Source organism: Sceloporus occidentalis, unplaced genomic scaffold, assembly GCF_023333645.1.
Source record: "Sceloporus occidentalis isolate IW3139 unplaced genomic scaffold, rSceOcc1.0.p SCAF_48, whole genome shotgun sequence".
Taxonomy (NCBI): Eukaryota; Metazoa; Chordata; class Lepidosauria; order Squamata; family Phrynosomatidae; genus Sceloporus; species Sceloporus occidentalis.
Genome location: NW_028317028.1, coordinates 7,442,752 through 7,467,377, shown reverse-complemented (window position 1 = coordinate 7,467,377; position 24,626 = coordinate 7,442,752). Strand labels below are relative to the sequence as shown.

At 39.9% G+C, this 24,626-nt stretch overlaps 1 protein-coding gene across 1 annotated transcript in view; it reads right to left on the bottom strand.

Moving 5' to 3' along the window:
- The window catches only part of LOC149289168 (matrix metalloproteinase-17-like), a 66,163-nt gene that overhangs the window by 20,738 nt on the left and 20,799 nt on the right, over nt 1-24,626 (bottom strand). Inside the window, exon 2 of the mRNA XM_089491078.1 lies at nt 632-764. Within this exon, the coding sequence (XP_089347204.1) occupies nt 632-764 (133 nt within the window). The remainder of the gene's footprint in view (nt 1-631; nt 765-24,626) is intronic.

Genomic DNA, 24,626 nt, shown 5'->3' with positions numbered 1-24,626 from the left:
GCTCTTCAGGACCCTCTAACAGTTTACTTAAGTATCATTTTTTTCTTTTGTGATAAGAACAATATTTTGTTATATTCTGTTGTATGGGCATATCTATAAGTTGTAAATGTATTGAATGCATTTGAAATACATGAAACAGAAAGCAATATTATGTATATCGGTTTAAAACCGCACATGTGGACTTGCCACTCATGCATGAAAACACTAAAACTAAGGTAATCACTTTCAGCTAAATATTAAGAGTGGGTTAGTCATCACATACTCAAAGACTCCACAGATTTGAAGTTTAAAGTAAACAGTAAAGTTTTGATACAATAAAAACTTTTGTTACATAAAGGATTTTATCATAATAAGAAAGTAATCTATACATATATTTAGTCAAACAGAATTGCATTAATATCAGTATGTTTGTTTCACGGTATCATAATATTTGCTTGATTCCTAAAATGGAAAATATGTACTAAATTTATGGATGTAATATTCCTAATAATTCTGAATAGTCCAGTTTTAATCCTATATGTATTCATTCATGCCTTATTGGTCCCAAAGAAGAGAGTGAAACCTTTTAGTTGGTCAACCCATTCATAGAGTCACATGACTTTCTTAATACTGCTTGAGGACGTGAACTCACCCAAAATTCCAGTGGCTTTCAGTCCACCAAACTCTTGCATTGCTTTGATTGCTTTAGAGAGCTCCTCCTGAGTCTGCAATTGTCCTGTAACAGGATCAGGTGGGGGCAGATAGCCAAATTTAGTCAGCCAATCCTGTTAAAAAGAGATAAAAAAAGAATTGGAGGTTATTCCAGCTCCTTACTCATAACTCTATTTAAATTACAACATGGAGTCCAAAGCTTGGCTTAGGCATTTAAAATGAACCTCTGCATGTTGTAGTGGACAATTTTAAAAACAATTTGCTTCATACCAAGTGAAAAAAATGACTCAATGACACAATATCTAAATTATGTAATATCTAACTTTCACGTATAAAATAAGAATTTTCACAGACAGAAAATAAAGGGGTAAACCATTAGATGTAGGTCGTGGTGAGCATCTGGAAAGAAGGACTTTCTGTATCTGACACACAAGTCTGATTTGATCATGTGTGATTTGGCGAGCTGATCCTTAATGTCACTATCCAAATTACCAACCCTTACTTGTCCATAAGATATCCCTTTACTCATTTACCCTAAGGCATGGGGGTTTATTTAGACAATGCTTGGATGATTAGTCTCTACTAATATACATCAACTGACTCTTTCCCCTTGATTTATTTGAAATTTTACTTGACACAGCACCCACTCCACCAATTTCCTCCCCTATGTTTCTATGGTCTATGTTTATATATATTTTCCTCTTGCTTCTCTGCTTGTCTATGAACTTTGATATCAGACAATATCCAACTCTCTTACTTTCAAATCCCATGTTTCTCAAGATGGTTTAATCTTAACTATAAAAATGCTTAAACAACCAAATTCTCGTGCTCACAAGTGAATGTGGAGAGACCTGATGCATCTAAATTGTTTGTGAGTGCAAATCACATCACACACAGCACTGATTATTGTTTATACTTATTGCACTATTACCGTATTTGCTCGATTATAAGACAAGGTTTTTTTCAGAGCAAATGCTCTGAAAAATACCCCTCGTCTTATAATCGGGGTCGTCTTATAATCAGACCTCAAAGTCTGACTATGAGACGACTAAGATCCAGATCCCCCGCAGCTGCAGGGGACCTGGATCCTCCTGTCCCCCCCCACCCCACTTACCGGTACTTCAGAGTCCCCGGTCTGCAGCTGTCATGTAGCTGGGGCCGGCGCCGGCGTGGGGAACTCTGATCTCTGACAGCCGGGGAATGTCTGCGCGATGCACGCAGACAACCCCCGCTGCTAGCCACGCCTCCTTCCGGCTGCAGCGTGAGTCTACACGCTGCCCCAGCTACATGACAGGAGACTCAGAAGTACCGGTAAGTGGGAGGGGGGGGGCATAAGGCGTTTCTGGAGGCAGGGTGCTCTGTGAAATGCCTTTTAACCCCCTTAATACCACTCTGCCTCCAGAAATGCCTTTTTAACCCTCTATACGCCACTCTGCCTCCTGAAATGCCTTAAACCTCCCTATATGCCACTCTTCCCCATAATATGACTTTTAACCCTCTAAGTGCCAGAGTGGCATATAGGGTTAAAGGCATATCATGGGGCACAGTGGCATATAGGGTTAAAATGCATATCATGGGGCACAGTGGCATTTAGAGGGTTAAAAGGCATATCATGGGGCACAGTGGCATATAGGGGATATAAGGCATTTCTGGGGCAGATGTGCATAACTGGGGGGCAGGTTGGAAAATAGAAGGAAATAAAACCAAAATATTTTTCATAGCTTTTATTAAAAAAAATAGTTTAAATGAATTAACATTTACTGGTAAAACTTTTTTTCCTATAGGGTCGTCTTATATTCAGGCTTTTTCTTTTTTTCCTAAATAAATATTAAGATTTGGGGGGTCGTCTTATAATCAGGGTCGTCTTATAATTGAGCAAATACGGTATTATAATATTTTTCCCTGTATATATTTGTGCCCCAATCATTTGTATACTGGTTAATCTTAACTATAGCATTTATTACATTAGCAAACATACAGAAAAAAGGAACACCATTGAATCACATGTGGTTGTATGGTAAGGGCTACTATGATGATACATGCCCAGGGATATGCGCATATTGTCTACTGGATAAAGCAGTCCTGACTCCAAGCCCTACCTTACATTTAGAAGCCCCAACTCCTGGCACAACCTAACACAATAACATATTACAGAAGTGGTTAATAGATGTTATGCCAAATTCTATTCACTCATTAACGTAAGTACTACTTTGATTACTTTCTTGCTCTGCTTTTTTCCTCTCCATTTCATATCCTTACGGAGCATCAACAGATTATCATTTTCTTAAATTAAACAGATTTGTCACACCCTTCCCAGGCTTCAGTACAGATGATGTCTCATGGTTTGGGACAGTAGAAACAACAAGAAGTATTTTAGAATTATATTTGATAAATTCAGAGACATGTAGAGGGTACATTGATGACATTTTCATTAGCTTTTTTTCTATTACATCTAATATTTCCAAAATTCCTAAGCAGTCTAAACACTGTGATTAGATTAAAACACTTTCATTAATGTATACGTTATCAGACTTTGTCATGAGGAGAGCGATTTTTATACAACTACATTCTGTTCCACCACTGATACTATGTGTATTTAATTGTAAATACATTTTATTGGAAGTAACTAGCACCTAATGGAAAATGTATGAAATTAAATGTCACTATTTTTACCATCTAAACCAGCAACTTGTGAAAAAACATTTGCAATAACTAGTGCTGATAGTCTTTTAGCAATGGTCTCTGCTAGGTTTGCACATTATTTTGTTGTCATTTTGCACAACTTTTAAAAGAAAATAATTCTGGTTCTGATAGCAGTAATGATCATTATTCGTCAAAAATGAAGCCATGTGTTTTCAATTAAAGACAAATTGTTGACTTGACACATGCCAATTCAAGAGCATTCATTTTGTACTTATTGTCAACTACTGCATTATCACTTGACAAAAAAACTTTCTCAAAATTTTTTTATAATTAGTTCCCGCTTTTGCCACCAAACAGTAGACACATTGTAGTAGATGCAATGCTTGCTATTGAAACAAAATGTTATTTCTGACTTGTCTTTAAGTAAAATGTAATGGTTGGTGTTTTGGATTATCATGGTTTTCTGACACATGAGTTAGAGTCTATTTTACATTCACTAGATGTCGTTCATAAATAATGAGACATTTTAAAATACCTTACGCTTTATTAACTTGATTTGTAAACAAATAGATATGCATGTGAACTGAATGAAGTTTGTTTGTCTATCTATCTATCTGTCTATCAATTTTGTTGAAAGTGTTATCTATGTAGATAATAAATGTAAATGCACATTTTAAATGTAAAGAACATTAACTTTGCTGTCAGCATTTTCCTGACATATTAAATGAGTGGGATTAATGATACCAGCGTTAACCCTTTGGCTCAGGGGAATGAGGATCTCATTTTTTAATTAACTTTCAGTATTTACCTATTTTAAGCTGCTTTAGTGAGAATTCATTTTTAGCACTTTTAATAAATACAGACAGATATTATAGTATAAGGTTTCGGTTAATAGTAATCCATATATGTTTTACCAACAAGCAAAAACAATAAAAAGGCTGGGTCCAATCCCCTGAGATATGATTCTGCACAAGGGTTGCACTTGTTGCCTCTTCTTAGTATGCAGTGGTGCTCTAGCATGTGGGTTTATTGTAGACTCATGTTTATTCCTCCCTACTGTGCAGTCCCACTGAACAACTGGCAAGGATGAGGGATATAGATCAGAAACAGTGTTTATTTCAGCAGACTGATATGGCAAGGATGTGCTCATTAAAGAGAATAAAATAAAACATGTTGCAGTGAAAAAAGGCAGGGAGAGTGGAATGAAGGCAATAGTAGGAAAAGAAAGAGATTGAAGGGATATAGAAGAAGTTGGTTTCCAAAGAAGGAAGGGGAGAATAGGCTACCAGAATAAAGAATAGAATACAATGTAATTGATATTTACAAGAAGATGGACAAAACATGAAGAAGTGAGACATGACATTTGGAGGTGCTTTGACCTACATTGTGTGGAAGAACAAAGTGATTTTATGTCGGCTTTTAACCCATTGATTGAATGTTCGGGCAATACTTGGGGTAATGTAGAATTTTGCCCTGAGCATCTTTATTCACCCACAGGTGGTCCTACCTCTTATCAGAGGATGGCTTGAATAGTGGCCTTTGTCAATGCTACAGAGATAATGTTATATTTTATATATAATATATACACACATGTCCTGATGAAAGTCTGTAATAAACAAGACTGAAACGTTGACTTGAAAACCAAAGTTGTTTGTGTGGTTATTTGGAAAGTCCCTGGAGTGCCGGTAACTATTTTTGGACTTAATATATACACACATACACAAAATTGAACATAGCGTATGTATAATGTTCCTTAATTAATTTATGTTTCAATCCATGGCTTGTCTTAGAGGTATGATATACTAAAACATTTCATTCAGAGGCCCCAGCAGATGCTTTCAATGTTATTATAAAATTTAAAGAAAGAACATTATCTGTAAGCCCAATAGCTTTCTACATCTACACTGTTAAAGTAACTTAACAGTTACATTGGATTTGTGCTGCAAATCCCATTATTATTTTTAGTACAGTTGAGATACTTCGTTCCCAAAGGCTCTTTAGTTTTCTCTTTTTTTGTTATAAATTCCTTATAAGGTTGGATTACATAAGATTTAAACATCTTTCAAATATATTATCTGTTCAGCTTATTCATTTGAACCTGTCCTTTTGTTGATTGTCTGCGTAAGATCCTGGCGAAGGACACGATGTATTTAGTAAAATCCAGTACAACGTCCATTTTATGGACTGTTTCCTTAGCTCCTTTGAGAAACATAGGCAGGATGTTTTAAAATATTTTAGAAACCATCACAGCTTCAACTTGCCAGATCTTAAACAGTTGCATTTGCAAGTTGAAATAGAAAAACCACTACAGCAAATTCATGAGAACAATATCCAGATGTTGATCACAGTCGGTAACTGCTGCCTGGAGAAACGTGAGCTCTGGGCACATTAGCACCCTTAATCTTACAAAATAGTGGGGTGAGATGGGTTTGTTTTTTGCCCAGGGAAAAAAAGAGATGGCATTGCCTTGCATTCATATGCAAAAATCTTGCGGTGCGTTGGATCAACTGCTTCTGCCTCACTGCCCAAGTACTTGCCCCATCTATTGAACAGAGAAATCCCTTTGGAGTACTGTGCGGAAAACAGCAATACCTGAACGCTCATAGTATATTAGGCTGATAAATACAAGCAAACTGACTGCAAAGAAAAGATGAAGACATTTGCACCTGACTGTGATTTATTAATTTGTGGGATTTATTGAGAAGAAAATATATTACCTAAATCATGCTGACAGAAGAGGCACCCGCTTTCTTGCCATTTCTTCCCATCCCTTCCACCTGAAAAAGAGACCCCTGAGATTCCTATAGCTTATGTAATGTGAGTTTTTTTTCTGTGTTGGTATCAACATCAACCTAATACTTAACTTGTCATACAGAACACAGTGGGTCAGTTTGGGAAGATCATCTGAACCCAACAGGTCCCTGTTTAGGATAGTCAGATAATTTGTGAAAAGTATTCTTTTCTATGCCAAGTTCAATGAGCCAATGTTTTAAGCAATTGTAATATGCCTCAAACATTGCTGCCTTATTGTAACAATGAATTAACATTTCGGATGTTAAATATCAGGGAGCAGTGTGCCTTTAAAAGATGCTGGGATGGCCCCTTGGTGTCTGTGACTATAAATATATATTTTTAATGATAGAAAATAGATAGATTCCTTTATTTTGAATTAGATGCACGCAAGCGGCACCAGAGATACCTGGAATGCAATGCATAACGACTGATAATTAGAAATTATCATGGGGCTTGAAGGATATTTTTGTGACATGTTTTTTTTACATGCTCACATCTCTCTGCAGCTGGCTCCTGGGATGACTGCTAAGTATTATACACCAGAATAGTTTATTCATTAGCATAGTACTGTTTATTAAAAAAAAGCATCTTGTGAAAGGACAACTGCAAAGACGATCCTAGGGAAAAGGTTCAGGGGAGGTTTATTGAGGCAACCAACTTCATTAAAAATATTTTTCTCCCTGAACATAAAATACAGCACTGTATACAATCAAGTAGGTTAGCACTGACAAAAGCATTATTTTTTTTTAGTTCTGATTAGTAATTAGAAAGTGGTAGGAATTCCCCTTGAGCACAAAGATTAGAAACATAGAAGTGCTAAAAGATTTGCCTAAATCACTTTAGGTAATAGTAATAATAACTGAAATGAACAAACCGGAGGGGCGGTGCCGGTCCCATAAGTGGGCACGCCCCCAGGGGTGGAGGTACCCGCCTTGTGGCGCTCAGCTGCACAGCACTGCAAGGTTGCATGTTGGAGATGCAGTGGAGGTCTGTGTTGCATCAGCACACAGCCCCATTGATTTTATAGCTTCCAGGTTTTGTCAGGAGAGATCAGAAGCTCTTCCCAAGCAGTTCATGCTCCCCAATGGCCAGAAAAGCAGGGCAGTATCCAGAAATTGTGGCTATTCTCCAAAAAGTGTGGGACAGTCCCAGGGCCGGCCCTACAATGGAGCAGAGTGGGGCAATTGCCCCAGGCGGGACTTTTGAAGAGGCAGCACTTTTTTTTTAGCGGAGGAGAGAGAGGGGCGCCGAGTGGTTTTCGCTTACCAAGTTGTCAGTACCCGCTCAGCGCCCTCTCTCTCTCCTCTGCGAGCCCTCTAGCTCGTTCTCGGTGCCGGCTTGTAATGCTGAGCGCCGGAAGCATTACAAGCCGGAACCGTGGCAGAGCAGAGAGACCTGCCGCAGGACTGTTTTAAGGTAAGTACACGGGGGGGGGGTAGATAATGGCATCACCGAAGTTTAAAATGCCCCCCCCAGGCGGCATTATGTCTTGGGCCGGCCCTGAACAGTCCTGATTTTGCCCCTACAAATCTCCACCTTACCATTATTGAATAACCGGTACATTTTCCACCCTATCCTGTCTTTATGGATAAAAAATGAAATGAAATAGCTATTTAAGACAACAGATATATATCAGAATATTACTAACATACATGCAAAGTATTCAAAATACTGATTGCACTCATCTGCTAATAAGATTAATAATCACAATAATACAGAAAAATGAAAGGAGAGAAAATATCTGCTGCAAACCAATATCTTGGTCAGAGATTAGAAAATTCTAAGAGGAAAGAAAAGCGGTGACACATGAGATAATATCTAAAAAAACGTTTTACATTATTCTTCTTTTATTTGTTTTTTAAACCTACAGGGAAACCTACTTTGAGATAAAGGAGAAAAAATATTAATTCAATATCTCAGTCCATGACTGCATAAGGACATCTAATATGAGCTGTGTTTTTGTGTTACTATGATGGATCTAAGCATTAAGTGATCTTGACCAGCAAGTATTATGTTTTGTTAAATACATTTTAAAATCATTTTGTAAGCCCCAGGGTTGGAAGAATCCTAGAATCCAGGTAGCCATGCTGTAGCCTTACTCTAAACTGTGAGCTGTGGCAAGATGACACATTTCATCCCATTATGTTAACGATACTTACAAATATTTGCAATGCATCATTGGGACATCATTGTGTGGGTGACTTCACCCACAATGTATGTCTTGGTATGCTACTGACAGTCCCAATAACTGGAATATTGACCAAGAGCTAGGACTGTCCTAGTAAATTCGAGACTGCTGGTAGCTATGCATGACTGTACTCCAATAAGCTAAGAGACCCTGCAGCCCTAGCCAGTAGCCTAAGAGGAAACCTTCTCTGGATTTTACTTTCCTATCTTTGCAATTAGTTCTTAATATTTCATGCCCTTCTCATTTCTGCAATTTCTAGAAATGGAATTCATATTTATGAATAGAATAATTATTTCTCATAAGACATTATCAAATTATTTCACCATAGGCAAAAATAAGCTCAATATACGGTATAAACTAATTGGAAAATAATGCAAAGAATAAAAATACTCACAAGAAAGGAGGAGGGCTATCTTTTTAAATTGAACCCAGGAATGTTAGGTGGCCTTGGAAATATCTTGTCCTATAAGAACCCATGTTGTGTTTTACTTCATATAGTATTTTGCATAGCAGCTAAACTAGATATACCGTATTTGCTCAATTATAAGACTCTGAAAAATACCCCTCGTCTTATAATCGGGGTCGTCTTATAATCAGACCTCAAATAGGTCTGACTATGAGACGACTAAGATCCAGATCCCCCGCAGCTGCAGGGGACCTGGATCCTCCTGTATCCCCCCCCCCCCGCCCCACTTACCGGTGCTTCTGAGTCCCCGGTGTGTAGCTGGGGCAGCGTGTAGATGTCTACGCGATTCGTGTAGACAACTTCCGCTGCAGCAGGAAGGAGGTGTGGCTAGCAGCGGGGGTTGTCTGCGTCCATCGCGCAGACCTTCCCCGGCTGTCAGAGATCAGAGTTCCCCGCACCGGTGCGGGGAACTCTGATCTCTGACAGTCGGGGAAGGTCTGCGCAATGGACGCAGACAACCCCCGCTGCTAGCCACGCCTTCTTCCGGCTGCAGCGTAAGTGCGTGGGATCTACACGCTGCCCCGGCTACATGACAGGGAAGTCAGAAGCACCGGTAAGTTTAGGGGGGGGGGAGTGTTAAATGGGGGGCATAAGGCATTTCTGGAGGCAGAGTGCTCTGTGAAATGCCTTTTAACCCCCTTAATGCCACTCTGCCTCCAGAAATGCCTTTTAACCCCCTTAATGCCACTCTGCCTCCTGAATGCCTTAAACCTCCCTATATGCCACTCTGCCCCATAATATGCCTTTTAACCCTCTAAATGCCAGAGTGGCATATAGGGGTATAAGGCATTTCTGGAGGCAGAGTGGCACATAGGGGGTCAAAAGGCATATCATGGGGCACAGTGGCATATAGGGTTAAAAGGCATATCATGGGGCACAGTGGCATTTAGAGGGTTAAAGGCATTTCTGGGGCAGATGTGCATAACTGGGGGGCAGGTTGGAAAATAGAAGGAAATAAAACCAAAATATTTTTCTCAATCATAGCTTTTATTAAAAAAAAATAGTTTAGATGAACTAACATTTACTGGTAAAACTTTTATCCTATAGGGTCATCTTATAATCAGGCTTTTTCTTTTTTTCCTAAATTAATATTCAGATTTGGGGGGTCGTCTTATAATCAGTGTCGTCTTATAATCGAGCAAATACGGTATGTAGCGAAGGTTTCTGTGTACCTACAGAAGGACATATGTATATGACATATTGTATCAAGCACATTTTCCTTAGGTCGGAGATGTGGAAGTTTCTATGGTTCATAGAATAACCTAGGACTAGGAAGACTTGATTATGTGTGGTTCATAGCTCATCCAGGGTTGGGACAGGGGGGAATTGATTTGAACATTCTGGGCAACTACTAGAAGCCTTTTGTTGTTGTTCAGACACAATGTCTGGGTCATTTTGTGCTCATATTATGGAAGCCCTACACATTGTGCTAATAGGTGACTTGGTCAGATGATTCCAACTCTACCCTGAATTCATCTGAACTTAGCTATTTGATTATTAATTTGAAAGGGAACCTTTCCTATGTTTTCAATTTAATATTGTGCTGAATGACTCCTCAAAGGTTAAGGGTGAGATGGATCGATATCAAGTTAATATCGGTTGCTGCATGAAATGTTCTCCTTAGGGGTACATTTCTGTTACCATGACCTTAAGAATAAGATCTAGAAAACTGCATTTGAGGCTTTGTTTGTAAACTTAATGGCCTGCAGAAGGACCCTTGGTCTAAGAAGACTAAAAATCCTTAGAGCGTAGGTCTTCTGCTCATAACAATCACGTACAAGCCAAGGTGAAACACCAGAAAATCAACAAATATTAAAGCACATCTGCAGATTAGCAAAACATGCTCACTAGAGTTAGGTTTATAGAGACACCTAGGTGCAAGTAACTTTGTGACATCCAGCCGCAAACCAAGCAACACATAAAAAAGGATAAAGGAGGGACTGACAGAAATACCAAGTGACACATCCTGGCCTAAGCCAACTAGGCCTTGGCCTAGAGCTGCAGATCTACAAAAACAGGAGGGTAGCCCCTGACCTCTTCTGCGCAATGGGCTGGTTACAAAGGAGATCCTTAATCTTCCCAACTGGCATGTATTACACATACAAACACCCTACAGGCCTGGACTGGACATCTAACCAACCTTCGGCGCCCCATACTACCCCAATCTGCTGCTTCAGCTTGTGGTCAACGGCAAGATATGCCTGGCCGCACGTTACGTGAGCACCAGTTCAACCCTGACACATTGGGAAAATGTTCTTAATTTTCTTAGGAGTAACCAGGGCCAGCCCGACAATAGAGCCGAGTGGGGCAACCGCTCCAGGCGGCACTTTTGAAGGGGCGCCCCAAGCCCTTTTTTTTTTTTTTTAAAGCGAAAGAGAGAGAAAGGGGCGCCGAGTGGTTTTCGCTTACCAAGCTGTCAGTACCCGCTCGGCACCCCTCTCTCCCTCCTCTGCGGCGAGTCTTCCTGTTCGGTCTCTGTGCCGGCTTGTAATGCTGAGTGCCGGAAGATTTCCGGCGCTCAGCATTACAAGCCGGCACCGAGACCGAACAGGGAGACTCGCCGCAGGACTGCTGAAAGGTAAGTACAAGGGGGGTGGGGGCGGCAGGGACGGAGGGAGAGGAAGGGTAGATAATGGGGGGGGGCATTTTAAAATTCGCCCCAGGCGGCATTTTGCCTTGGGCCGGCCCTGGGAGTAACAGACTTTACTCTGATTTCAAGAGAACTTGCACCTGCTATGCAAATAATGACTGTCATCCATTATGCTTTGCCAAGTCATTGCTACATTTTTACTTTGTCTATTGGTCACTTAATTCTTATAATTAAGTTCTTCAACAGCCATTGCAGATAGAGAATGCAAGTCTTCAACAAATAATTGGACCATTTCTATTTGACATAAAACTGGACTATATTACATGAATATTTTCAAGGCATAATACAGAATAATAGTTTCTTTATGCCTGATTCTTGTTTAATTGGATAAATGAGTGTTCGCAGCAGGAGTGATTGGCCAAGGCTCTTTAGCCCTTAACGTGACTATTCAGCTCTCAGTCTAGCAATGAGAGCTACGCCCTCAACTACTATAAAGGAATAATTAAAATACAAAGTAAATCATCCTATATGAAAGCACAACCTTTTAGTTTTTCAGGCATTTTCTTATTCCTGTTTTATTATTCTAGGATACATTATCTTAACCACCAACTGTTTGACCTGTAACAAACAACGAGCTGCATGAACAGACATAATCCCCTACAGTTCTTTGTTAAAAAAAAAGCAGCTCATCAAAAGATCACATTTTGGTAAAACGGAACTGTGACCTGCCAAATGTGTATTTGGAATACAACTTCTGTTCTCCAAACACAATAGTAAATGATGAATAGGGGTTAGAGTAGGTAGTGAAGAATTATTTTTATACCTGAGAACTTTTAAATGAACTGATCCTGAAAATACTCAAGACATTATCTCCATAAATAACTTATTTGGAAGATTCTGAAAAAAATGGTACTACGCATATTTGGACAAAGACAGATAATGTATATTATTATTGAAAGCATAATTTCAATTGAAATGTCATTGATGATGTAATTTGTGATGTTATATATGACATCATAAGCAAAAGCATATGAGGGAACAAACATAATTTCGAAAAACTGTAACTCACATTTCCCAGCTTTTTTTTTTTTTACATTCAACCAGGGGCGTTGCTAGGTCTCCAAAAGATCCACGGCAAGAGCCCACAGCAGATTTGATAGTAGTGGAGTCCAATTTGGGAGGTGTCGGTGCGCCCACACAATATACACACACAAATATTTAAAAAACAGTTCTAGATTAACATTAAATTTGGATTTCTTCATTTCCAGCAACCTCTGTGAAATATGCAACCAGATCTATCTACTTTAGACATCCAATTTTAACTCTATAATTTGTACATAAAGTCTTGCCCCAGCACCCAAATTGCACCCACAAGATTTGCCCCAGCACCTAGATTGCATTCACACGACTTACCTTGCACCCACATTGCGACTATAATGCGGTTCTGTGGATATATGAGTCTATGTTTTACATCAATAAACTGTTCATTCCTGCTGTACTCAATTCAAGGTAGTTGTGTCTGCTTATTGGGTACACATAGCAGGGTTCCAAGGTGCGCATGCTGACTGGTGCTGGAAGTGATTCCGGGGACAACAGGAGGATACATGTGGGTGATCTCTGGGAGTTACTACAGCTCTCTTGGTGAACCCGTTACAGTCTCCTTTCTCATTATCTTTCCAATTTCTCTTTATTGCAGCTCTCCCTTTGCTCTTCTTTCCCTTTCTCTATTTTTCTCTCTCCATGTTTTTGCTCCCCCTTCTCTTCAATCTTCTTCTCATTATCTCCCCTGATCTTTCTCTTGATCTCTCATGCTCTTTCTCTCTCCCCTTTTTCTTTATCTCTCTTTCTCTTTAGGCCTCTCCTCTTTCTCTGCCTTTTCTCCCTACCTCTCAATTTTCTCTTTTATCTTTCCCCCTTTCCTATGATCCCCTTTCTCATTATATCTCCCCTTTTTATTTATCTCATATCTTCCATTTCTCTTTAGATCTTTAACTCCCCCTTTCTCCCTATCTTCCTTACTTCTGCACGGCATGCTCACAAACACTTCAACAGTGTGCAAGCAGCCACACTTAACCTGTGGGCTAATGTGACCACACTCGGTTCCTGCCTCCCTGGGCCTACAGAAGCCATTGGAGTGATAAACAGGACAAAAAAATGCTAAGTCTAGACCTGGACTGGGACCAACAATCACCTCTGATACTTTAAGCCTTATGGCCCCAAAACCACAGCCATGTGGTACTGGATAGATGTAGCTGCATCAGCTACTCACACTGGGTCTAGAATCATGGGGCTGCATGTACCTAGTAGGAGACTGCGTGTTGCAGTTCTACAATGGCAATTAGTTAATTATCTGAGGACACTTGGGTTCTGGTCCAACCAGCTGGTGTTGTATAGAAATTGTATTGTAAGACATATAGCCAGTAAACTGTAGAAGCCGAAAAAGGAAAAGCACATTAAAACCAAATTAACATTTCTGTGAACAGTCACATAGGCAGCTTAGAAATTATTTTACAGTAATCATATCACTTCAAGTGAAACCATGAAAGAGTAGCCTAGTTATCACTGATGGCCAATTAACTGTAAAAATTAAGTCTGGAAATGAGCTTAGCAAAACATCTAATGCCATAACAAATGGAAATGCATACTTCCTGTTTTAACTTCAGGAAAACTATTGCTCGCACAATCATTATTGGATTTTAAACAATACTAAAAAGTCAAAGCATCATGAACTTGTCCGTAAATAGTAATAGTGAACTGCCATTTTGCAGCCAAATATTTCCCAGGCTTGTACATCATTGGCTTATGCCAACACATAACCCTGGTTTGTGTGTTGATTTTATATCATAGATTAATCTATTTCCCATTTCTATATTACATTACTGTGTATGTATATATATATATATATATATATATATATATATATATATATATATATATATACACACACTAAATTCAACTGAACCTCCAGAAAGGCTTCTTTAGTAATCTCTTTTATCCTTTTTGTAACATGGTACATCGAGTTATGAAAGAATGTCAACCATGGCTGCCTATAATGAAGACTGACTTTATCTGAGTCAGCTAGGCGGAGGGCATCTTGAAAATGGAGATCTAAGGCCTAATCAGGTAGAATTTAAAAAAATCATATAAATCATGCAATATTATATGTGTAAGAAACCCCTCACAATGTATTCTTCAAGGTTGTGTTTAATCCATGATTACAGAACCTACAAAACCAATGCCAAATGGTTTAGACATATAAAATCATTATTTTGCAAGTCCAGTCCTTCAAAGCTATACCTGTGGCTAGAGGAGGTTCTACCATATTAGAAGATCAAGAATCTGTTTAGTGACCCCTCAGATGATCTAGGAAGAGTGAATTATTTGCAAATGAGGTTATATCACTATAAGATTTGTTTAAAAATGAATGCTCATAAGTATTGTGATCCTTACCTTATGCATTCTTTCCATCTTGAGTTTTGCAAGTAAAACACACAATGAAGTTTTAGGTCCTAGCCCAAAATCTTTGAATCAAAGCAGCCCAAGCGGTGATTGTCCCCTTTTCTAGCCCTTTAGCGCTGGCAACATTAATCCCAGGAAGACAAGGTCAACCAAGTGACAATTGATAAAAACAGCCTAAATAGAGTTGCCGCATGTCAAGTATTTGACATGCATGTTTTTGTAAAGACCAGGCTGTTCAGATACCCTGACTGTCGCCATAGAGAGCCTTTTTTTTCCAGAAAGAAGAATCTTGAGAGCCTGGTCTCAATTCTAACAGAAGTTGGCATTGCTGGGTCTTCACTAACAGATACCACTTTAATACATATTATAGCTAAGTTTGACAATTCAATTTCCATCGTTTTGCATGCAAATAGAGATATTTAGTAGAATCCCATCTATATATTTGATGTCCTATTTCCCCAGCTATTTGCACTCCAGCACAGCTCTGGATTATGTTTGAGTCCCGAGTTCCAGGGGGTGTAATGAGACCTTCATGTACAGAAAGTGCTCACGTTGATTGATTTAGACAAAAACTGGTTTAAAATGTGAACAGTGGATGCGACATTCTGCTGTAGCTCTCAAGCTTCTGTGTTTTCGTCAGGCGAGTCTTTTTGCTACCATCATATGGATTTTAATGTACTTTGATATGCATTCTTCATGAATGGGGGCCCCTTTAAAATGAGTGCAGTGGAAGCAGACAGATACAATTTAACGCATATACTGTAACCATGGAAATGCAGCACTGACTTTTGGCTTTTTTCAGTCTGCTTCATGTAAAATTTATGCTGTTGACTTCAGTGCTGGAGTGCAAACTTCCAGCACATGACAATGTAAGGATGCATAGGGTCAAGTTAGTCTGTCATAAAGCCTGGTCCAGCTAGGTACAGTCCTCGTTAGTGAATATGGGCCATTTTCATCTAGAGGATATCTCCCCTATCGGCTTATGGAGCAGCGGCACCCTGATTGCTTAGTAGGGTGAACTGCATTTTGTTATGCACCGGCCCCCCGTAACTGCTTCCCTAGTTGTCCTAGAACAGAATAGGCCACTATAATATACTGCGATAAACTTGTCTTGAGTAGCTGACATTATAGTTTGGATTGTGCCAAGCACTAGAAAAGAAATAAATAGGTTCAGTTATAAAGTAGCTGTTTTCATATCTCCTCTTGTATGATTTATTACCCTGACCTTTCTGACCATCCCTCTTCACCTCCAAATAAGTTTGAAAAATCTACATTTTTTATCTTTAATGCAATAAGCAGGTAGGCTTTCTGGGAGTCCATGCATTGTACTTGAAACGACTAAGCCAATAACCTGGCTCAGAGGACATAAAACTAGATACTCGTCTTGCCAAGGCCAAAAGTAATATTCATGTTTAGTGGGCTTCAGTCATTTAAAAGTAAATGTTTGTGAACAGCGTACAAATTGCAGACATTTGTTTCAATATCAGCAGCATTCTCTGCTCCTCATTATTTTCATGAGGACAAATGAATCTGTGAATAAAGTCATTAGTGAGCCCTGCACATCTGGCGCTTAAAAATTCGATATATTGGGTGCTAATTAAACCTTGTGGTACAAGGAGATTGCAATGTATAGTATGGTCCAAGTAGCTGTAAATGACATTTTTGTTCTGTAGCCACACATAGAGAATCTAAAATAAAAGAACGTTTAGAATTTAACTATTTAATGCACCTGGGAAGCTGCAGCATGCTTAAGGGTGTGATCAGTTTATTGTATGGTCTTTGTAGGATCTGGTGAAGACCCAGCAATTGCCCCAGTACACCATTCAAGGTCCATAAACACATGGCTAGATGAGTTTGGTGTGGACAAACTTGAATGTCCTGCATAGAGCCCTGATCTCAACCCCATCTCACACCTTGAACTGGAACGAAGATTGTGAGCCAGATCTTCCCGTCCAACATCAGTGCCTTCATCAGACCTCACCAATGCTCTATTGGATGAATGGGCAAATATTCCCACAGAAACACTCCAAAATCTTGTGGAAAGCCTTCCCAAAAGAGTGGAAGCTGTTATAGCTGCAAAGGGGGGACCAACTACATATTAATGTCTAAGTATTTAGGATGGTATGCCATAAAAGTCCCTGTTGGTGCAAAGGTGAGATTCCCAATAGTGTATGTTGTATGGCACTGTGTTGTAGAACAGCCTTTCTTCAGAAATGGAGGTTATTACAGTGAGGAAATTTAGACATGTATGTCTGAAACACAAGGCCTCAGCTCCAAATAATGACCATAAGACCAGGTATCAAAAAAAGGACTGAGGTTCTATGTCAGGTAGAAATAATGGGCATTATCAATGGGTCAAATGTCTCTTATCTGCTGTCACAATCCTATTTCTATGTTTGTTACATCTGATTCACTAAAATGTATCCATTCAAAATCTTTGGGGTACAAAGGGCACAACAATGACCCATCTCCAGTGCTGAAGTACCCAAGTAGTAGAGGTACCATAGACTGATAAGTCCTGCTCAATATCCCTTACTTTATAGGATTACATTATCAGCAATTTATTGATGATATATATATATATATAACGATCTGAAAGATTTAGCTTGGATACATTCTTCCACCTTAACATTCTGTGTTTTATGCTCAACCTCAGAAATTTTAGCTATGCAATTTACCACTGCAAACCATTTTTGGATTTGGTAATTTATGTAAAATTTGTGATGACTGATAAAACTACTGTCATCAGCCACTAGCTGAGATTGAGACAGAGAGAGCATTCAGAGCTGGCACTTGTCATCAATCCTTTCCTGGAACTGAAATCTTGTATGATTAGTGAGCAGCCCACAGCACTGCCAGCCTCTTGTCACAATTCCAGACTGTCTTTTCTGTAACCCCCAGTGCAGACATTATTCTGCACCCTCACCACAAACACCATCTTTTATGTTCCCAGAAATATCTTTCTGGAGTCTTTCTGGAGAGCACTATACACTGTCCATGGATCTCAGGTTCTTATTGATTATTTTCATCTAAGAATCAAATACTGATACTTGGCAATGTGTGATCTATTGTTCTTTGTTGCCGTCATATATTCTATTTTCAGGTCACCGTCTTACCCAGTCCGAAACTGGCTATCTGCTACACTGGGCAAATGCTGGGTGCTGCAGTGCGTGGCCAACAGTTGGCTATGTGCAGCCACACATGATGTGAGCGGAAAAAAGTAATGTGTGACAGCACACATCTAGCAGTCATCAGCAGGATGCCAGTCTTAAACTGCCTCTAATTTAACCACTTAGTAGTAGTATAAGTAGCATACTGACAATGAGAAAAACACTGCTATTTATTTTTGAAGGTAGGATTTTCTTTTCCAATCAATTTGCATCCACATCCATGTACCTAGGATATACAGAAATGTACGCCTCTTCAAAGTTTTTAACTGACATATAAACCGTGTGTGACTTTATTGTTTTTACACTACATATTTGCACATTATTATTTCACTAAATTTACCTTCTTTTAAATGCATGTGGATGTTTCTGCCTGCAAATCTTAGATGACTAAGTGGTCAGAATGCAGCATTTTAACAATGAAAACAATTTTTACATTTGTCACAAAGTGTCACAGTATGTGAAGCAGTAGTCACCAAAAGGATTTTGTAAAGTGACCTGAAATGCCAGTGCGTCAAGTTGAACACTAAAAGTAGCTATACTAAGAAGGTTCTAACAAGTTAATTAATTGTAAAATATAAAGTATTTCCATTTCATGCTGTCATTTCCAATCATGCATGTAACACAAATGATTTCTAATCTTCTGCAATTCTTATAACACATAAACCCCCAACATTTCAGGTGTCCATATCGAGACACCTGTGATGGGGGAATGGACAAAGGGAAATGGCCAGCAGCATAAGTGGGCGTGCCAAGGAGGGCCAGAATGGAGATGACTAAGTAGACCTGGCACTTTAAGGCTAGTGGCCGCCAAATTACATCTATGCGGCTGCATGTTACATTTTTTATACCCGATCTGTAGCTGAAACAGCACACACCTCCATGAATTTTACATCTGTCCCTTGCCCTTGATCCCAATTGCCTGCCAAAGCAAGAAAGACATCTACGCAGGACAGTGGAACAGTCGCCGAAAATTGGGGCTGTCCGGTAAAAATCGGGACTGTCGGGAGGTATGCACATACTGTACATCTACATAATCCCCCACTAGTTTTAAAATCAATGTTGAAAACACCAAAGGTTATAGTACATAATTTCTACAGAAGTTCTATAGCACAGCAGTTTTTATGGTATGTATTTGTAGGGATACAAGGAAAAATATTACAGATTACAGAAAAATCTAGAGATCGATAGGGACTTGAATCTTTCATAACTGTGCCATCCCTAAATGGCAATAAACAGCATGAGACCACCTCAATTGTTATTTATAAAATAAGCAGGTTTTTTTCTAAGCCCTAGGATATTGACCTGAGAGATGCTGCTAACGACTAGTCTGAGAATATCCGTGAGCTCTGTTATATCACCATTTGTTAGGTTTTCTAACAACTGTTTTTAAAAGCCTATTTCACAAACATGATCTATGTAACTCTTTACGGGAAACACATAATTTTTATTGAAAAGATTGTTCTGAACTGTCACGTGAATGGAAATGGGTACTGGTAGGCTCTTCATAAAGCAATGTGATCTTCCCTGATGGACCTACAGGGACATCCTTGATGATCTGTAACATTTACACTTAGAAATTCAGCGCTTTTTGTCCACGTTATCATCTTAATCATAATTTAGTCTATTAAAAGCAACTGAAATAGCAGATATTCCGATGAAAATTAACCTGCAATGTAAGAGTAGCAAGTCTTTATGGAGGTGTTGTATATTTGCCCAGTACAGTACTTTAGAACTTTAGATTAAAAGAATCATGTTCTCTTTCTCTTCGCAGTTAGGGCTTACTGACTTTATGCTGTCATAATAATAATAATATCTTTGTTTGTTTAAATATGTGCCGAGTGCAGCACTCTTATGTAACTGCACATGGAAATGTTTTTAGCAAATTTTAGTGAGGCTTTATGCCTATGGTCATAGCACTCCGCGGTCCAAAGACACTCAGTTTTGCATTGAAGGGGCAAAAGTTACTTGCTTATCCTGCAACAAATATACAAACTTTGGGTGCAAAGAACAATTGGGCTTTTTAGGCGTATGTAGATACCACTGTTAGCTCTTTATGTAGTATGTCTAAATTAGTTTAAATCAGTGATGTTTTATGCATTGTATAGCTATGTTGCCCTGGAATCAGTCAATCAATCCCTGGGTGCCAGGGCGCCATGGCAACTAGGAACCGCTTCCTTCACCCAGGGATTTGCAGGACTGCCTCAAGGTCACATAATGCACGCTGCATGACCCCGCACCTGCAGGAAAGCATAGATGGCTAGATGTAGAGGCTCCTAGTTCCAAACCAAATTTGTTGAGTATCTGTGTGTCAGGACTCTGGTAAGCAGGTCAGGTAGGAACCCAGTTGCAGGGGATATAAGAAGCTCAACTTGTACCCCATGATGCATCATTACCGGGAGGAAGGTACAGACAGGCAAAATGAAACACACTGAAGGCTGATTAGTAATATGATATGGTCTGTATTAGTAAGCTGACAAGACAGGTAAATAGAACACAGGGTGGGTCTTGATTGGCAATATGACTTGAAACCCCTCGGACAGGGCACACTGCTGGAAAGCCCTCAGACAGGGCACACGGACACACGGCAGGGAGTTCTCACGGTAGGGAACAGGACACATGATAGGACACGTGGCAGGGAGCTCTAAAGCAGGGCACACATAGTCAAGCAAGCTGGGTCTGAACCAGAAAGACGAATCAATGCCGAATTTAAATCCAGGAGCAGAGTAAGAACAAGCCGAGTCAACACGGGTAGTAAAAGAGCCAAATCAGGAGCCAAGCAACAAAGTCAAAAGCAAGCTGGGTCACAACCGGTAAATCAGAAATCAGGCAGTAGGCAGATAAACTGCAAAGCATATGCCCGGAATGGAGGAATGAGCAGGTATTTAAGGGTGAGAGCTGCACCCAGGTAAGCAAATGCAGCTGGTCAGGTCATTAGCATATAGGTTAATGACTCTTCTGACAGTTGACTTCTAGAGGCTGTAACAGTCCCGGCTGAGTGTCTTTTGGTGTCTGGCTGTGAGTGCCTGTAAATGTGTTACTGGAATTTCCTGGGTGTGCATTAGTGTGAGTGTCAGGGTGTGTGTGTAAGTATAAGTGCCTGTGTTAATATGAGTGTCTGTGTTTTAAAGGGTATGTGCAAGTGTGTCTCATTTATCTCTCCTCCCTTGTCCCACTCCTCTCTTCTTTTCCCTTCTCTCCTTTCCTCTTTTCTTTCTTGTCTCTCTACTATCATCTCATTCCTTTCTCCCTTGTTTCTCTTGTTCTTCTCCTTTTGTCTCTCCCTTCTCTTTCACTCTCATGCCACTTATCTCATCTTTTTTTATTGTCACCCTCTCTCCTCTCATACCTCATCGATTTCTTTATTTTCTGCCGCCTTTTCTTGCCACTTTAACAAGCATATAGAGCTTCTATTTTTTAGAAGGATATCTGTAGAAAAAAATCTTATATATATTTTTCCTGGAATCAAAATGGAGTGGTCAAACTATAACCCTAACCCAAATATTCTTGTTAAATGACAATGTGAAACCCCTCAACATTATACAGTGATTTGTCTGATACAAAATATAAATTCAATTTTGGTGGACATCTTCCTGTTCTATGATGGGCTGTCAGTTGTACACTGGATGTGGCCTTATATAACGGTTGACATGTCAACAGAAATTAGAGAGTCAAGCACTCTTGATATGGGCTGAATTTTCACTGGGCATCAGCCTTATATAAAGTGATAGCTGTAAATGTAAAGTACTGAGGATGATCTTTCATCTTTTGTCCAGAAGCAATATATTATAGCAATGTTGGATTGATAAACACAGATCTCACCCCACTCCATTTTCCAGTTGAAATTAAGTTGCATGCATGAAGGGGTGGTGTTTTTTCTGCAACCTTGGGAGTAGCCAGAACCAGGGCAGAGAGTGGACATAAATATGTGCTGCTCCTCTGTCTGGAGAATAAACCCAGTGATCCATAGGCATGGCAATCAGCTCTGATTTCTGGAACCTCTAAGTGAAATCCGCAGATTTTTTCAGGAATGCAAATCAAACATTAAAGGTCTCTTAAGTACTTCATACTGACAAATTTTCCTCCAGCCCACAAGACACTAGACATACTTTGCTAGGTCAACTTTAAACACATTTAGCCAACATGGATTTCAGAATTCTCTGAATTTCAGGATTCTCATAGAGTTAAATGCTGCCAGTACACACAGTTAAATTACTCCTCAATTCCCTATCCAGAAAAGCTGCCACTTTTCAAGTGACTTCTTTATTGAGCCAGATGGCAGAATGTTCTTGGCAGTTTACACACAAACTAGGGACACATCACCTGTTACCATTATTTCCTGTTACTGGAAGCTCAACTACAAAATAAGGATTTGTACTTCATGGATTAATTCATGGGGAAATTGCTCCCTCTGGAACTCCTTACAGTGATATTTCTCAAGAACTCGAATGGTTTCATAAATCACTTTGACCTTGAGAAAAGGGATCTGGTGATATGTGCAAAATAGCAATTGTGAAATGTACAAACTGAAACTTATCACTAGGGAATTCATTCTTTAACTTAAATTCAGCCAATTTAAGAAACTTTATTTAAGAGTCAAAGATGAAGGATGAAACAAATTGGTCTGCATGGCTTTCGTCCCATAAGGAAGCCTCTTCTAAAGATGATGCACAAGAAAGCCCACAAACAATTTGCTGAAGACAAGCAGACTAAGGACATGGATTACTGGAACCATGTCCTGTAGTCCGATGAGACCAAGATAAACTTATTTGGTTCAGATGTTGTCAAGCGTGTGTGGCGGCAACCAGGTGAGGAGTACAAAGACAAGTGTTTCTTGCCTACAGTCAAGCATGGTGGTGGGAGTGTCATGGTCTGGGCCTGCATGAGTGCTGCTGGCACTGAGGAGCTACAGTTCATTGAGGGAACCATGAATGCCAACATGTACTGTGACATACTGAAGCAGAGCATGATCCCCTCAAAGACTGGTCCGCAGGGCAGCATTCCAACATAATGGCCCCAAACACACCTCCAAAACGACCACTGAAAGAAGCTGAGGGTAAAGGTTATGGACTGGCCAAGCAGACATAAACCCTATTGAGCATCTGTGGGGCATCCTCAAACGGAAGGTGGGGAAGCGCAAGGTCTCTAACATCCACCAGCTCCGTAATGTCGTCATGGAGTGGAAGAGGACTCCACTGACAACCTGTGAAGCTCTGGTGAACTCCATGCCCAAGAGGGTTAAGGCAGTGCTGGAAAATAATGGTGGCCACACAAAATATTGACACTTTGGGTCCAATTTGGACATTTCCACTTAGGGGTGTACTCACTTTTGTTGCCAAGGTTTAGACATTACTGGCTGTGTGTTGAGTTATTTTGAGGGGACAGCAAATTTACACTGTTATACAGGCTGTATACTCACTACTTTACATTGTAGCAGAGTGTCATTTCTTCAGTGTTGTCACATGAAAAGATATAATAAAATATTTACAAAAATATGAGGGGTGTACTCAGTTTTGTGAGATACTGTATATTTACCTGTATGGAGTGGTAGAGGCTGCCCTAGGACAGATGCCCCTGGTGGTCTAATGGGAAGTAAACAGATCTGTGCTGCTCCTTGCTGGTCTGGGTCTGTTGTTGAGACCTGGAGCACCGGAATATGGTCATGACCAGGATCTTCGTGTGTATGGACAGCCAGGGAGCAGGAAAATATAGATCTGTGTTTATAGTGGCTCCCCCCACTAGACCACTAGAAAATTTGTTTTCAGGAAGCGAGTGCCGCAACAAGGGTGTTACGAGCTAAACTGCTGCCATTGGTAATTCCACATGTTTAAAACTAATGTAGTTTTTATATTAAAATGTAATGTGGAATAAATATGTCTCATACTCAGTCTCAAATTCAAAAGTAGGGATTTCAGAAAAATGCACCTGATTGAATATCATATTGTTAAACTGTTTAACAAATATACTAAGTCATCTCAAAAAAATATTTTGTCATCGCAGATTTAATTTAATTACTTTAGCTCTTTGGACATATCCAAACCATTCTAAATACAAAAGGAACGATATAAGAATGCGCAACACCTCCCTTAACCCCTTGATGACAATTGCCGGTCCGGGACCGTCATTTGTTAAAACGGGTAAAAAAAATCGATCCGTGATCGATTTTTTTACCCAAACGGCGTTGCTGTAATGCCTCGACCTCGAGGCATTCAGCAACGCCATGATCGGAATCAAGGGCCATGTCTGGCCCCTCCCCGGGGCGTCAACATCCGCCATACAATGTATGACGGCGGACGCCCGTTTTAAAAGCGTTTAGGAGGCGATCAACGATCACCTCCTAAACTTAAATGGTGTCGCTGGAATGCCTCGATCAGGAGGCATCCAGCGACACCAAACACTTACCTCTTGATGGACTGTGACCGCTCCGGAGAGCGGTCACAGCCGCAGCTGCCGGTGATCTTCGCCATCAGCAAGATGGCGGCGACCTGGGAAAAAAAATAATAAAGACGAAAAAGTTCGCTAGACGGTCTCCTGACCCTCTAGAGAACTCTGGCTCCACTTGCAGGTTGAATACAGGTACTGCATTCAACCATGCAAGTCAATGGAGCTCAGCTTTCTAATCACAGTGTGATTAGAAAAAAATAAATAAAAAATAAAATAAAATTAATA